This window comes from Anthonomus grandis, chromosome 3 (assembly GCF_022605725.1).
Source record: "Anthonomus grandis grandis chromosome 3, icAntGran1.3, whole genome shotgun sequence".
Taxonomy (NCBI): Eukaryota; Metazoa; Arthropoda; class Insecta; order Coleoptera; family Curculionidae; genus Anthonomus; species Anthonomus grandis.
Window position 1 is genome coordinate 35,574,324 of NC_065548.1, and position 17,293 is coordinate 35,591,616.

At 31.1% G+C, this 17,293-nt stretch overlaps 1 protein-coding gene across 1 annotated transcript in view; it reads right to left on the bottom strand.

Annotated features, from left to right (window-relative positions):
• LOC126733980 (Bardet-Biedl syndrome 2 protein-like) overlaps positions 1-17,293 on the bottom strand; it is a 64,517-nt gene that overhangs the window by 25,101 nt on the left and 22,123 nt on the right. Inside the window, exon 2 of the mRNA XM_050437481.1 lies at positions 14,695-14,857. Within this exon, the coding sequence (XP_050293438.1) occupies positions 14,695-14,857 (163 nt within the window). The remainder of the gene's footprint in view (positions 1-14,694; positions 14,858-17,293) is intronic.

Below are 17,293 nucleotides of genomic sequence, written 5' to 3' on the forward strand. Positions count from 1 at the left end.
ATTTTCTAAATTATTATTTTTACGGTAAAAGTTATAAATATGTTTACGTTTATTTGAAAGGTTTTGACATTCTTCATCCTACCAGGGAATATAATACTTATTATTTTGTGCTTTTCTTTTGGGGAAAATTTTATTAACAACTTCTGTTATTATATTAGAAATAAGTTCAATAATTTCATGAGCGTATTCAGGTTTATTTGTTATACAAGACATTATGTGATCAATTTCGTGTCTATAGTTATTCCAGTTAGCTTGTGTAAGTTTCCAACCCAAATGCTGTATAGAATTATTAGTATTGTTAACGTTAAAGTTATTTAAATTCAAGACAATTGGGAGATGGTCTGAACCATATGAATCCTGAAGTATCTTCCAATCTGAATTTTGAATCAGATTGGATAGTAAAAAAATAATAGTAACATCAATAGCAGAATTAGACTGATTAGGACCACCAACTCTGGTTGTTTGCCCTTGATTCCTAATAAGTAAATTCTGAAAATTATCTAAGGAGTTAATTAGTGTAGTACCAAAATTATTAGAGGTATCAGAACCCCATGCTATATGATGGGCATTGAAATCCCCACCTATAATACAATGCTCCTTTAATTGTGAGAATATTCGTTCGTAGTCGGAAGTAGATACCTGAACATTGGGAGGTCTATAAATAGATACTAACGAGATTTCCTTTTTGTTAAACATAATGTTAACTCCACACAATTCTTGTTTATTATTTGTTAAATTTACAAAGTCAATTATTTTATAAGGTATTAAATTTTTAAGAAAAATTGCTAATCCGCCCTTACCTTGAACCCTATCTTTTCTTATGATATTATATCCTTTAAATCGAATTTTATATTCTGGCTTATACCAAGTTTCACATAATAGTATAGCGTCTGTACACTTGGTGTCAATAATAAGGTTTTTTTAAATAGTTATGATTAGAGTAAGCAGATCTAGCATTCCACTGTATTATATTTAGTTGTTGTCTTTTATTAGCTATATTTCATCAATAATATTAACTAGAGTATCGTTTAAAATATCACTAACACATTTAAGAATTTCTGGAATATTAGTAATGGTGTTAGAATTGAGAGATTGACTTAATCCATTTTTAATGTTTTCATGTATTTTTTGTTTCAGTTGTTTTAAATTTTCTTTAGATTGTTTTTGATTTATTTCAATTAAAGGGGAACCGGTATAAGACCAATCAAAATAACTTCGAATAGGTTCATAATTAGGGCTTCTATCCTGAACTCGCCGTTTTTTATTTGAATTACTATTGTCAGTAATTGGCTGGGAGTAAAATGATGGATTATTTATGTTTTTAGAAGGAGTAGGTTGCGAAAGTGATATATTGTTAATGTTGTGGGCATTTTTGTGATTGTATTTATTGGGTAATTCAGGAAAATTGTCTTGATTGATAGTTAATAAAGGTGCAAATTTATTTTTTTGCACTAGACTTGAATACGAGGGCATTTCGATGATTTTTTCGGCTTCTTTAAATGAAATGTTTAAATTGGCCATAGCTTCTTTGACTTTTTTTGTCTTTGGTATTTTTGACATTGTTTGCTAGTTGAAGAATGTTCAATTGATTTACAGTGGATGCAAAAGGTATTGCAATTTGTACATTCATTGTCTGTTATAATTACTAAGCAATTTTTACATCGTTTCTTTCCTCGGCATTGTTTATTTGTATGTCCAAAATTAAGGCAGTTAAAACATATCGTAACTGGACTGTACCACGTTTCTACTTCATATCTTAGTTTGTAAATATATATATACTAAGGCAGTTGAAGATTATCAAAAGTTACAAAAATTTGCTGTTTAGGAACCCTAACTGTTTTACCTTCATCATTTAAAATAGTTTTGTATCTTCTTTGCAGTGATTTTATAGGGATTGAAGACTTAATAGCACTAAATAGACTTTCTTCCGAATATGAAGTATCTACTCCTCTGATAAGACCTTTTTTTTGTATTAAATATGAAGGAATATAAGCAACTAAATCATTTACTTTAAATACTAGGTTAACTACAACTTTGTTTGTACCTTAAGCAGATTGACAAACAATCTGTACCCTATTACGACCTACTGGATTAATATGATTAATATATTTCTCGTCTCCTCCTAGATTAAGGAGTTTTTCGCTTATTTTAAGTGGATGTAACTTTCCAAAATGTAAGTATTTATGCTCAACATATATGATAAATGGGCCTTCACTATTCAATCTATATTTTAGATTACAATCAATGTTATTTATTTTTTCTGATATAATTTTATCTTGGGAATTATCGTCTAATATATTTTCTGCACCTGAATTATATTGATTTTAAAAACTTAAATCATGCATAGATACATCTTTATTCTTTTCGACATATGTGATATCCACTACTTTAATATTTTGCTTATCGGGGGGTTTTTCGCCCCCCCCTTCAACACTGCCACCCCCAATAATATTAAGAACATGAGAGGGTAAGCGGTGTGATAATTGTTTTTAGTTAAATTGAAATAGATACAACCCACAGAATTGCTGCTAAATTTAATCCTATTTAAAGAGCTACTATTCTTTATAAAAACCGAAGTAATTTTAAATACGCGTCGTTATCTTTCGAAGCAGTTAACCGTCCGGCACCTATCGCAGATAAATCGATACTGGGGCAAAAAAAAAATACTAAAATAAAATTATTTTAATTAGTTTGGCTCTAGAAGAGGCAAGGGAAGAAGAATACAGATTTTCGTTTTTAAGGCTTCCGCATACACTGACAAAAAACATTGGCTCATTTTAAATACCAGATTGGCCAGTTTTGATAGTATGTTTCTTGTATGATCCAGTATGTATATACATGCTCACATTTCAATTTAGGCACCGATGATGATATAGTATTAGATATTTAAATTTGAAGAAGTCCATTGTTGTAGAGATGTTGTCAGATAAGGCCCTTCAATTAAATTTAATTATAATCAAATTCTATATATTTCAACAAGTCCGCTCACTATTGACAGTCTACAAAATTCCCCTCCTGCCGACGCGCCTCGTCTCGCCCATCAGACTAAACATTCGCTCTTACCGTTGATTGAATAAGATGAAATTGATTGAAGATCCGCAATCCCATGTTTTAAAATGTACCCCGTCGACTATCAATTGTCGTTCGATCGACGAAACTCGATAGTTTCGTTCACCGTGAGGTGCTGCCTCGAAGCGGCAAATCTAGGAACGACTCATTTAAGCTGCTTGGATTTGGCTCCTTTGAATGAGGTTTGTTGGCGGCCGTGTTGGTTATTTTTTTTAAGACATGGATAATGCTGCCAACTATGTTTTTATTGTTTTTTTTTTAAGATACAACAAACACATTGGTGTCATTTAGGTGGTCAAGTAATGAGCGATGTACTATTTTTTACAAAATTACCAACAAAGTTTAATACAAGTTATAATTCCAACAACAAACATGATGTTTTCTTCATTCTGCGTTCAAGAGGGTCAAGTTTTTAAATAAGAAGCCTGTTGCACTTAATTTATCAAAAACCAATATACAAAAAATATGTGAGACAAATTTTAAAATATAAGTAGGTTTCACGTAAATATTGTTCTTTACAATTAAAATAATTCATAAGACTTAATATCTATAGTAATATAACTTCTTAGTCAATAATTTTTTGTAAAAAGTAATAACCCATTTAGTCATAGGATTCAATATCTGAAAAACTGTGCAGCGTAGTGAGATCTGTAAAGTACACCTTTTTTGAATGAAAAATATTGACAAATAAATACCTTTAACTGAAATGAAAATAAAATTAAAAACAAAAGAGTTAAAAGGGTAAGTGAGGAGATATAAGTTCAAAATAAGGATAAGCAGTATGGATCTCGGAAACGGTAGAAGATACAAGGTGGTATAATTAAAGGAAAGTTGCCCAACATAGTTTCCTTTTATAATAAAATACTATAAATTCCCAGTACTTCCTAGATTTTGGAAAAAACTGAAATTTAGCAAAATCGTTTTAAATTTTTTTTGGCGTTATTTGAAAATGTATACCAAAATTATTTATTAAATGAATACATTATTGTGACCACTTTTTTTCGCCTATACAATGACACCTTTAAATTTAAAATACGATGTTCTGTCTTTAGAGAGCCATAATCAACTTTGTTCTTTCCTGTCGGCGCTCTATTGACCATTTGCAGTTTTAAATAGCCCTTTTAATTACCTTTTTAATGAGGTATCATATGTCGAATGAGGATTTAGAGTGACCGCTATAATATTATATACCTATCTCTCTTTAGCTCACGGAGCTATTGCCAAAATTACGTGTTTTGCTGTTTTTGTCTCTTTTTATTATGAAGTCCTTTATAAGCCACACTTGTGTATATTATGCAAGAGAAGCAGCTTTTAACTATGCCAGTAAAGAAAATAAATTAATGTTTATCACTCGAAATGAAAATTAAAATTATCTTTCGAAGTAGACCTGTCGAAAACATTAATAGATATCAGCTCAAAGCGCCCGAGTTTTCAGGGCGAAAGATGCAAAGCAGGCAAACAGTGACTGTTAGCACAGATGTATATAGCTCCGCACCGTGCAGAGCTATATTATACATCTGTGCTGTTGGCACACGCCTTTGGCAAAATTCTCGGGCTCATCTAGGTCGAAACGATGGTGACGCCATCCCATTGTCGGGTACATTTTCGTCCATAAGGTTGCACATCTCAAATATTCAATCAACGCTCTTCCCAAGTAAGCATCTCGTCAGCTAATTCGGTTATAGGGTGACATCGCATCACTCTTACCATTGATCGGGTGTGCCTATATTATTCCCAGATGTAAACAATTACTTTAATTTATGAAATCAAACTATTTCAATCTTATTAAGGGAAGAACGGTTTGAGACTACCCAGGTGCTTTCACCTTTTGTAGTACCATGGGAAGAAGTATTAATGAAATAATAAGGTGTTCTTATGATAGCCTGTCCTAATTCATAGATATGTATATTCTTGGCAAGTTTGATACTCATTCTTATCATTTCTATAAGTATTTCAGATTTTTTTAATATCAAAAGTAAAAGTAGAGTAATTTCAACACTGAATACTACTGAAAACAGTTCTTTGCAGTGCGACTTCAATAATCAACACATAATACTACATTAGAATTATCTAAAGTATAATTTTGAATGAGAAATTAGTAATTCACTAAAAGATACAAATTCAAAACCATTTTGGTATAGTATTAAAAAAAACATTTTACGATATAATTAATAAAATCTAGGAGACCCATTTGTTTCTTTGATGCTAGATGTCCTACTCTTGATTAAGACACTTCTTCATTCATGTATTATGTGTTAAAATAGTAATTCTTCAGGTTTCGATGGTATTTGCTATGAATTTTATAACTTTCTACCTGGAAACTGGATTCTTTATATTAATTCCTGGTTTAATAAAACTGGGTGACTGATTTTTTTTCCTATGGATCAGTCTAATGTAGTTCTTTAAATACTTTACAGAAAAAAGACCAATTCAACTTTCTAAGAATTCACGGGGGATTAATGCACTAAACAAGATCTTTACATAAATTCTCTCTGGACAAGTGAAGTCATTGTTCAGTTCGCCTATCAGATGCTCAAGCTGGAATTAGGAAGGGAAGAGGTTATGCAGACAGCATATTTTCCGTGTCATTTATTTACAACTGCGGGCAGGTAGACTGGTAGAGCATCTATTTAGAGCTTTTATTGATTTTAACATATGGTTTCACTAGGTGAATTATAAGCTATGGTGCCGCAAGCCCTTCTTTTTGCTGTTAAGCTCAAAATTTATTCGTTTTCTAAGATGACTATATCAGTACTAAAAAGTCAACTCTTAAACCAATTTTCAAAGTCAAAGTCTTTTTTCACTAATTCAATTTAGATTACCGGGAACAAACATTTTTAGAGTATAATACCATTCCCATCTATCATCCCTTAGCGAGGGTGGAACTAACCTCAAAAATGTTTAATGCAATAGTGGGTCGAGTTATACCTTATTTGAAAGGTCTTTCGATTCTCTTTACGGCTATACCTAGTTTAAAGAATTATATCAAATTCAAAATAATCATCCACTTTTCTCAAAGAGACTTAGATAATTATATGACCAAAGAAAGAGAAAGTATACTCTTAAATAAGAGTATACTATAAGTATACTATGTTTCCGCATTAAATTTCGCAAATTCATCGTAAGTCCTGTATATTTAAGAAACATTTTTTGACGAAAGGACTTCTTATACATATCTATTAAAATAAGAGTCTACAGATCTTAAGAAAATTAATTAACTGTATTCAAATAAACTAATTATACTTTTCAAAGCATTCTTTAAAAGGCCAAGGAAATTCCATTAGAAAATTATTCTTTTTTTATAGTTCTTTCATATACTTGGAATAACATAAAAACTTTCTTAAAATACATCATAATAAATAAAAGAGCAAGAAATAAAATTAAAAATAACGGAAAGATATTTTTTATACTTTTCAAGCTTCTAGTTTCACAGTCTTGATGTCTTCCAGGCGTTGTAAATGACTTTAAGTAACTGAAAGAAATAAAAAAATATGTCTAAAAATAACATTGAAAATATGTTTCCAGATCTGGAAAAAACTATTCCACATGCGTGAATACAAATTTAAAATTTATCCAAAGGTCTGGTAGATTCTAAACCTGACAAGTTACTAAAAATAGCTGAAAAGCATAAGCAAATATTTTCAATACTAAGACATAAATACTGATATAAAATGGATGAACAATATTTTTGTATTAATTCCAGACATATTGGGTCAATTTTTATGCCTTCCCGGTAATTGTAAAGCCCCATTGTAAGTTATTTTTCATGTCTTTTCATGGATTAACATTTAATTTTATTCGATTTCAAGTAGAAAAATTAACACAAAAAAATTTAAAAAAACAATCCAAATACCTGAAACAAAAATAAAACTTAAAATACTTAGGTCTGAAAAGTTACTACCAGGCTGAAACTAACTATCTAGGCAGGCTGAAACAAATTTGCCTAGAAAAATATAAAAAAATATTTTTCTACTACCGCGTGTAAAGTTCGATATACAGATATAATCATTTAAACCTCGCCTATAGGAAATAGTCTATGAGCGTAAGCGAGAGGGGACATATGGAGTCCGTATGAGACAGACAGAAGGCACAATACATGCCGTTTCCAAATTAATACGTTTGGCAACACTGATATTTCTGCCGCACGGCTCTCCGCTCTTTTATCGAAAAACGAGACAATTCTTATCCCCACCACACTGCACCACCAATATGAGATTGCATCTTAGACGTTTAACGATAACGTTATTTTTATTCCTAGCTTCCTGCTTAATCAGCAAAGATTAAATTTAAAACCGCTCGCCATTTTCTTGTTAAAATGTGTTTTCTTGAGGAAAAAAGGCAAATTATTAAGTGGTATTATGCCGGCAATTCTGTCTATGAAATATCAGGCAGAATTGCATGATATTTCATTGCAAAAAACCCAAGAAATTTTCCCACAGGACCATGAGAGACGGATGGAATTTTGCCATGAAGTATTGGAAAGGGCAAATCGGGACGATTTTGTTTTCAGATGAGTCCTTTTTCTCTATTTGTGGTAAACATAATCCGTCCATTACAGTGGGTTATTCGAAAGAAAATAAGCTCATAAGCATACCAACACGTACACAATACCCTCAAAAAGTTAATGTATGGGTAAAATAATGTAATGTAATGCGCTATAATAATGTATTTTAGGTGATTTAATTATGGGCCCTTTTTTATCGATGTAAACCTTAATGCTAACAAATACCTTAATCTTTTGAGGGATGAAGTTCTTCCTGCTATTCGAGGGCTCAATATCAATTTAGAACAAGTTTGGTTTCAACAGGATGGTTGTCATAACGCATTAGTGGTACGTCAATTTCTCGAAACGTCTTTCCCTGATCGAACAATCAGTGGAAACGGTACTATTAAATGGCCCGCCAGAAGCCCCAATTTAGCCCCCAATGATTTTTTTCTTTGGGGATACCTAAAAGAACAAATTTATAGGCACGAAAATGAACGGGCTACTAATTTAGAAGAGCTTTGTGTTAAAATTAGGCAAGCATTTAATAGATCTCCATTGAAATGTTGTCGAACACGAGAATGTCATTTTATGATCGATTGACGTACTGACTGCTAAACAGGGTGGCCTTTTTGACCCTGACATAAGATCATTTTAATTTTTATTTAATATTATCAAATTAACTTAAATTTTTGCTTTATTTTGAATTATTTTTTTTATTTCCTGTCCAATATTTAGTTAATTTATGTTTACAACATTATTGCAGTCGGTTTTTAGTTTATTTTTCGCTGTTAGGACAGTCAGCAGCAAAAACTCAAACGAAACAAATTTTTTTTAATTTGCCACAGAGCAGTGCATCCTCGTTCTAACGCCTTAAGAATACTGAAAGGTTTCGGTTTAAGGATGTGCGATACGATACGATTTTCTGGAGTACCGGTATTTTTTCTTCCGATACTCGATATTTTGTACCGGTACTTTAAGGTACGATACGGTCCGATCCGTTTGAGTTTTATGCAGTACCTATCGTATCCCGTATCGAAGAATGCTATGAAATAAATTTAATTTAATCAAAAAGATACCACATATATTAATTTGAATGAAGCAGTGAAGCACGGATTTACTCCTGTTTCCTTCTGTCTTTCTACTCTTTCTGTTTATGTTTATCCGTAGTGTTGGCAGATGCAACCCATTTTCTGAACGCCTATTTTCAAAGGCTGATGCGATAATGGATGAATGCCGTAACAGACTTCTTGGAGATAAGACTTTCAAGGCTATTATTTTTAAATTCGTTAGAATTAAGTTACTGGAATTTGTAATTATTTTTCTAGAATAATTATTTTTGTCTTACGTTTTAATGTTTTCTGTTGTTCGGTTTTAATTTAAGTGACGACAAATGTCAAATTTTCACTTGTAGTTATTTCGAAATAAATACTGTTAATAAACAATATTTTAATAAATCATACTGAAAATATCAGTAATGGCCATACCAGTCCGCGCTAATTTAACAGTTTTAAAAAAAAATTATATTTAGTTAAATCGTACCGGTACTTGGAATATCGGTACTGAACTTGTCGATATTGTAACCAACCGGTACTTTTAAAACGGTACGATACGATCCGAAATACCGGTACTTTCCTCAGTATCGCACATCCCTATTTCGGTTTCAGGCTTCGGCGGGGTCCGCTGCTTCGAATATGTTGTCACAACGTTGCCAGACCTACCGCGATATATAATTCCTATAGGCGAAGTTGATCATATCTGTATATATTTTTTTATGTTATCTTCGGTAGTAGAAAAAATTTTGTATGCTACATGTGTCAAAATCCCATTTTTAACGTCGTAAAATCCCCTTTTTTAGTCACGGGAATCGTGGAATTTTCCATTTATAAAAAAAGGATTATTTTACACACTTGTAACATAAATAACTATTCCATTGTCTGGAGGATATACAAAAAATTACAACAAATACCTGTATTAATACCTTTAGGTATCTGGAAGGATCTTAAAATAAATTCAAGTGTCTAAAATTACATTAAAAGCCGAAACTTATATAAAAAATTCATATATAAAAATACAAATCATATATAAAAAAATTTAATTATAAAGCGTTTGCAAAATCTTACAATTTATTAATAAACAACGTGTTTAATTTAAGAAAAAGAAAGAAATTACACTGGACAATAAAACACTTGACAAATAAAATTTTAGTTTTTTTTTATTTTTATTTAAGTCCTTTACTGGTAGTAACTTTTCAGACCTAAGTATTTTAAGTTTTATTTTTGTTTCAGGTATTTGGATTGTTTTTTTAATTTTTTTTGTGTTAATTTTTCTACTTGAAATCGAATAAAATTAAATGTTAATCCGTGAAAACACATGAAAAATAACTTACAATGGGGCTGTACAATTACCGGGAAGGCATAAAAATTGACCCAATATGTCTGGAATTAATACAAAAATATCGTTCATCCATTTTATATCAGTATTTATGTCTTAGTATTGAAAATATTTGTTTATGCTTTTCAGCTATTTTTAGTAACTTGTCAGGTTTAGAATCTACCAGACCTTTGGATAAATTTTAAATTTGTATTCACGCATGTGGAATAGTTTTTTCCAGATTTGGAAACATATTTTCAATGTTATTTTTAGACATATTTTTTTATTTCTTTCAGTTACTTAAAGTCATATACAACGCCTGGAAGACATCAAGACTGTGAAACTAGAAGCTTGGAAAGTATAAAAAATATCTTTCCGTTATTTTTAATTTTATTTCTTGCTCTTTTATTTATTATGATGTATTTTAAGAAAGTTTTTATGTTATTCCAAGCATATGAAAGAACTATAAGAAAAGAATAATTTTGTCTAATGGAATTTCCTTGGCCTTTTAAAGAATGCTTTGAAAAGTATAATTAGTTTATTTGAATTCAGTTAATTAATTTTCTGAAGATCTGTGGACTCTTATTTTAATAGATATGTATAAGATGTCCTTTCGTCAAAAAATGTTTCTTAAATATACAGGACTTATGATGAATTTGCGAAATTTAATTTATACATAATTAAAACATAGTATACTCTTATTTAAGAGTATAGGCGAACTGAACAATGACTTCACTTGTCCAGAGAGAATTTTCAGAGAATTTATGTAAAGATCTTGTTTAGTGCATTAATCCCCCGTGAATTCTTAGAAACTTGAATTGGACTTTTTTCTGTAAAGTATTTAAACAATTACATTAGACTGATCGATAGGAAAAAAAAATCAGTCACCCAGTTTTATTAAACCAGGAATTAATATAAAGAATCCAGTTCCCAGGTAGAAAGTTATAAAATTTATGGCAAATATCATCGAAACCTGAAGAATTACTATTTTAACACATAATACATGAATGAAGAAGTGTCTTAATCAAGAGTAGGACATCTAGCATCAAAGAAACAAATGGATCACCTAGATTTTATTAATTATATCGTAAAATGTTTTTTTTTAATAGTATACCAAAATGGTTTTGAATTTGTATCTTTTAGTGAATTACTAACTTCTCATTCAAAATTATACTTTAGATAATTCTAATGTAGTATTATGTGTTGATTATTGAAGTCGCACTGCAAAGAACTGTTTTCAGTAGTATTCAGTGTTGAAATTACTCTACTTTTACTTTTGATATTAAAAAAATCTGAAATACTTATAGAAATGATAAGAATGAGTATTAAACTTGCCAAGATCATACATATTTATGAATTAGGACAGGCTATCCCAAGAATACCTTATTATTTTATTAATACTTTTTCCCATGGTACTACAAAAGGTGAAAACACCTGGGTAGTCTCAAACCGTTCTTCCCTTAATAAGATTGGAATAGTTGATTTCATAAATTAAAGTAATTGTTTACATCTGGGAATATTTGCTTTATCTAGATTTTGATGGTATTGGTATAAACTGCTTCCTAGTTCAGCTTAAAATATATATTAAAAATAATAAGTCATTTTTATGACGCATTTTCGTTATGAGGCACATAAAGGATAATCTAAGGCTGGAAGGAAGTGTGGCTTTACTTTTCGTTTAAAAACAAGGAATGAAAATATTGTATAAATTGTTAAAAGATGATTAAATAGTTATATGTTTTGTTAGTCAGGTCTTAGAGATGCAAAAAATATCTATCTTAACTAAATATACATTTTCTAATTTTAATGTCCTGTTCTCAGATCTTAGCCTTCCCTCTTTGGCTCTTGGATTTGCGCCAAATTTTAGGTAACCCGTAACTTAGCAACTAAGCTAGATTAACAACCCAACCTAATTCAAACTAACTCCCTTTCATATAAAGGTTTGATCCGACATAATCTTTATGTTTTTCAATATTCTTGTTAATATTCTTGTTTAAAATTTTCTGATTTGTGAGTATATCATGTACAGTTTCCCCTGTATCCAGCTTGATCTTAAGCGGGCATGCTTTTTGTGATTTGAGTATATCACTAATACGAAATACTTTATTTTTGTTGCTGGTAAAACAGCAGAAAAGTGCCTAGAGAAAGCCTTTAGCCAAAAGCCTTACTTCATTGCCGCTTAAAGTCACCGGAAGTCCTAGTAATATAATATCTTAAGAAAATCTGAAAGACATTCTGGATGTTAGGAAGTCTTTCTTGTTTAAGTTATAAAATCAGAATGTTCATTAATTAAATCAGTCTCTTTTATTACACCATTTAGTTTTTTTTTTCATAAAGTTTTTCGGGTTTCTAAACTTGGCCAAGCTTTGATAGACTATTTTCAGACCTAAGTTTTTAAAAACCCTATAAAAACCTTTTGCCAAGATAGGATCAGATAATATTAGATACGATTATTACCAAGATAGCATTAGATAGCAACGAAAGTTTGCTTATTTTAATCTATTGATTATTGATTTAAAGTCCGGGATCTATAACATTATTTGTAACCATTATGATTAGAAACACATAGGGCAAACAAAAATGTCAGATTTAAAGAACATGTAGTGATAGGAAATATGAAAGGGTTGAAAAGTATAATTGAAAAGTTTTACGTCATTTTGTAGGAACAAATCATTTAAAATTAGTAAAACCAGTTACAAAATGAACATTGTGACATTGTTTTATGATGTGAGTATCACACCAAAGGTTCTAATTATAGGACTACCAACAACATCTAGTACCATTAGCAAAATATAAAATATAATTTTAATAAAAAAGCCATGGGATTGTAGATGATTTTGTTAGCATTTAAATTGAAAAAAATAATATTCTTTTGTATATAGAGGAATAACTTTCCACTTACACATACTTTTAATTCAGTTTAATTAAACTAATGGACTTTAAAAACGTTTAACTGTTTAAAAATGGGCATTTATATACTATAACTATTTTACTTCCAAAGTTAGCAAAAATATTGAAAAAGCCAAGGATTGTAAGTGAGGCACCTTGTGTCCATCGACTGCGATCCTAGGTCTATATAGCTCACGCCTAAGTATTTATACTTCCTCAATCAGGTCCGCCCTATTTAGGAGTTCGATAATATTCTCTTAATATCTTCCATCTCTTTTTCTTAATATTTTCCATCTCAGGTAAGGCATTGCTGAGATAAGGCATTGCCTGATTCTCTCTAGTGCCGGACATCTGCATAGGATGTGCTCTGGAGTCTCGTCTTTCTCCATGCATTCGGCGACTTTTCAATCATATTCAATCAAAGCCAAATCAATCGTATTCATGTGGTGAATCAGTCTGCGGTGGCCGGTATACATTCCGATTAGGGCTTTTCCGCTTTAGGTGCTTCCTTTTAAAATCCCTTATAGTATCGGTTACCTTCCTTGTTACTTCCGGTATGAAAGCCTTCGCATGGTTGTGTCCTGGTAATCCCTCCCAGTAGCGTTTTGCTTTGTTGTGCACCATGTTTGAGATTGTGTGTTTTGTCCTATTGTAGGCAATGTCTAATCGTGGTGGACCTGGACCTATCAGGTTGGATTCTGCTACTTTTTTGGCTAGCTTGTCAGCCGCCTCATTTCCTGTAAGCCCAGCATATCCCATCATCCATCTTAGGGTAATTTTGTTCCCTTCACCAAGCAGTATGACTTCATTTTTGCAGCTCCATGTTGCTCTTGATGTGCAGGTAGGGGATTTTAGCGCTTTTAGAGCTGGTTCTGTTTTCAAGTTGCATTTGGTTAAGGATTTTTGCACAGATTTCATGGTATGTTTATTGTTTGTTTTCTGAAAAATTGATGAGTGTTTCCCAAGGCAGATAGATCTTTCTGTCCTTGGGTTAGTGCAGTATATTCCAGCTCCTACTCCAAAATCGATTTTGTAGTCATCTAAATATATGCGGATGTCCGCTTTTTATAGTTCCATTCGTTTCTGATCCCAGTTCGCTTGGTGTTATATGTTGACCGAATATGAACTCTTGTTCAGACTTTGTTTGCCGAGATACCATTTATAACATGGTGCAGCCTGTAAGTAGTTCTTATAGCTTCCACCTGCAGGTATATGTGTACAGTGGGGTTAGTCCAACTGGTACTTCAATGGCGGCTATCGGGGTGGTTCTGATCGTCTCCGTAATGAGCAAGCAAGCCTGCCTTTAAGGGCTGTTAAATTTTATTTTGGCCAGCTGTTGTGTTGCTTTTCTTCACCACACCACAGAGCCGTAGGAAATCGTCGGTCTAATGACCTGTGTGTATAACTACTGCATCTGTTTTGAATTCATTTTTCATGTTTTGCTGTATATCTTGCGATAGTTCCATAGGGACAGTTTTGCTTTCTTGATTGTTTTATCAAGAATTAAGTTCCAATTAGGCGTCCTATCTAAAGTTATTCCAAGATATTTCGCCTCCGTTGCAATATTAATAATAATATAATAAAATATAATATGTATATATATATAAATATATAATTAATTAAAGCAAAAACCCGGAATTCATGTTTTAATGTTAAAGGTAATTTTGTTCCCTTCTCCAAGCAGTATGACCTCGATTTTGCAGCTTCATATTGCTCTAGATTTGCAGTTAGGGGATCCTAGCGCTTTTAGAGCCGCCTTAGTATCACTGTAGATTTTCATGGTTTTGTTCTTTTAAGTTGCATTTGGTTAAGCATATTTTATATATAGTATAATATATTTTTATATAATTTATTAAAGCAATATATATATATTATCTTACCTATTATTAAAAGATCCTTGTCATCGCCAGGAATTAGACTTCCTGCTTCCAAAACCGTTATGGTTTGATTAATGTTAAGCAAGGCAATTTCTTTATTTGATTCAGACCAAATCACTTTACCAATTGTAGAAGGATTTCTACGGTGAGGACTGTGTATAACAACCTTCAATAAAATATGTTCGTAATTAGTAAAGTCATATATAAAAACACAAAATGTTTATAACAAATTGTAGGTGAATTAAACGGAATCAGAAAATAGAATTGATATAAGCAGAATAAAAAAGTAAGTCCACCATTAAAATATAAAATTAAATCTATTTACCTAGAGATAGACAATATTAGCATAGAATTAAAATTGGATAATAAGATGAGAAAAATGAGTCTAAAAATTTGAAAAGAAATATTCTTTAGTACTTAAGTAACATCCTTTCCAATTTCTTTTTTTATTTTATAAATAATTAATATCATATAGTTTTTCTAGGCAATTACAGGGAATTTTTAAATGCCTCCAACATAATGATACTACTAACTTGCTATTTTATGGTTATTATGTTTATTTTAGGCGTGAATTTGCAGCCGTTGTATGTTCACCATATTATTTTATTGATTATCCTACTCTAAGGAATGTTTAAGAAAAAATTTATATTTAGTTATTAAATAAGTTTTAAGCAGTATATCCTTATCAGGGTTGTACACATGACAAATTCCTTGTTAAAAAAGTTTAAAATCACTCAAGAATAACTTAAGAAGCGTAAAGAGAATGTACATACAATTAATATTATTACATAAACTTATTAACAATATGTTAGATTACCCCTATCTACTTAAAAAATTACATTTTATTGTACCACGTTTAAATTTGCGCATAAATGATACTTTTTACTTGCAGACTCCGGTGATTAGGCAATTTAAGACCCAATGATTTTTTGATTTTTTTTGATATGTTGAGTAAGCTTAGCTTAAATCCATTAAATTAGGACAACTTTTAAGAAAAAAAAAACAACAAAAATTGGTCTTAACAACAATTAAGACCAATTTTTGAATGAGCAATTTTTTAACAAAAAAAAACAAAAATTTATGTTATCTATGGACCACGATTTTCCCATGCTTCTATTTATTTATGGTCACAAATATTAAAAGTATACTAGAGGATTATCGCGGACTAATGACTTATATATTAATCTATAATATTTTAAATTTATTCTTATATTAAATAAAGAAAATATAACGATTAAAAATACAACACTTTTTAAAGTTGTTTACCAAATTGCTTTATAGTCTGTCCAAGAGTTAGTCTAGTAAGAACCAACGGTTACTGTCAAAAATGTCAAATGACGTCACGGTTAAGGCTATCGCTTAAATGGGATGTTTTAATATTGCGGTCGATCGGTTATTTGTTTACATGTTTATTCTGTGGCGCTGTATTGTTGTTCTTAAAACTTCATTATTCGTCTGGATGGAGTTTAAACAAAACGCACTTATAGGTAGCCATAGTTTTACAGCTCTTAAAAATATTGAAAATACATTTTTGTATATTTTGACGAATAAATATAATATTATAGTAGTTTTTGTTTATGTATACAATCCGTTTTCGATTTTTTTTTTATTTCTCAGCTGTCAACCGCTATAACTTTCCTCCTAAGTAGTTAAGTAAGTAAGCTAAGTAGTAGGTTACTGGCGGTGAAACCGATGACGTGATTCAACGTCTCTCGGTAAATACCAAATGTTGCTTGTATGAAGCGGTATTTACTTTTGGTTTTAACAACCTCTCGCTTGGACGGCCTATTAATTTAGGAACATTGACGTGTAAAAATAAATATCAAATTATTGACATTTGACACACAACTTATTCAGAAGAATCAAACTAATCACTACAGCGTTGCCGAATTGTAAACCTATTTTCTTAGCTTTTATTTCTTATATATTATCTTATTACATAAAGCTGGCAAGCCAAGTGGTTTACTTTGTTTAAGGTTTTATTTCCATGTCGATTTTTTTATACAAGGTCTTTATAGTAACTTGTGTCACCATCTTATATTTTGGTACATTAGCCGCAGGCGAATGCGACATGGGATGGGATGAGTTAGGTTGGGTTGGGTTCTTTTGGTTGAGTTGGGTTAAACACCCTTACCAGCCCTTACACTCTTAAATTTTACATATCAAATGAGGGATCTTTACTATTTGTTTTTGTAAAAAATTAATAAATTTTTTAAAATAATATTAACCGATATTCCATGTTGAAATATAAACATTGAACAAAAGAAAATTCACTGGAGTTTATTCCTTCCATTAACTTTGTTAATAACTGCCGAACTTTTACTAAACTTTATGGATTTTTGTCCAGTATGACAACGCTGCCGCATACCCTCCTGCAAAATTAACCTATTGGGGAGTTTTCGCATAGCAATGTCTTGAAAATGACGTCATTTAGTAAGAAGTTTTTTTTGATTTCTTAGGGCAAAATATGGTTCATCCAAATTTTTTTTTGTTTTAAAATGTTCTATAGACCCGTACCCTTTCTACAAAGCAAAAATTTTTTGCAAAATCGTTGGGTCTTTAATTTGCCTAAGCGCCGTTATTTGCGTAATCATTGGTAAGT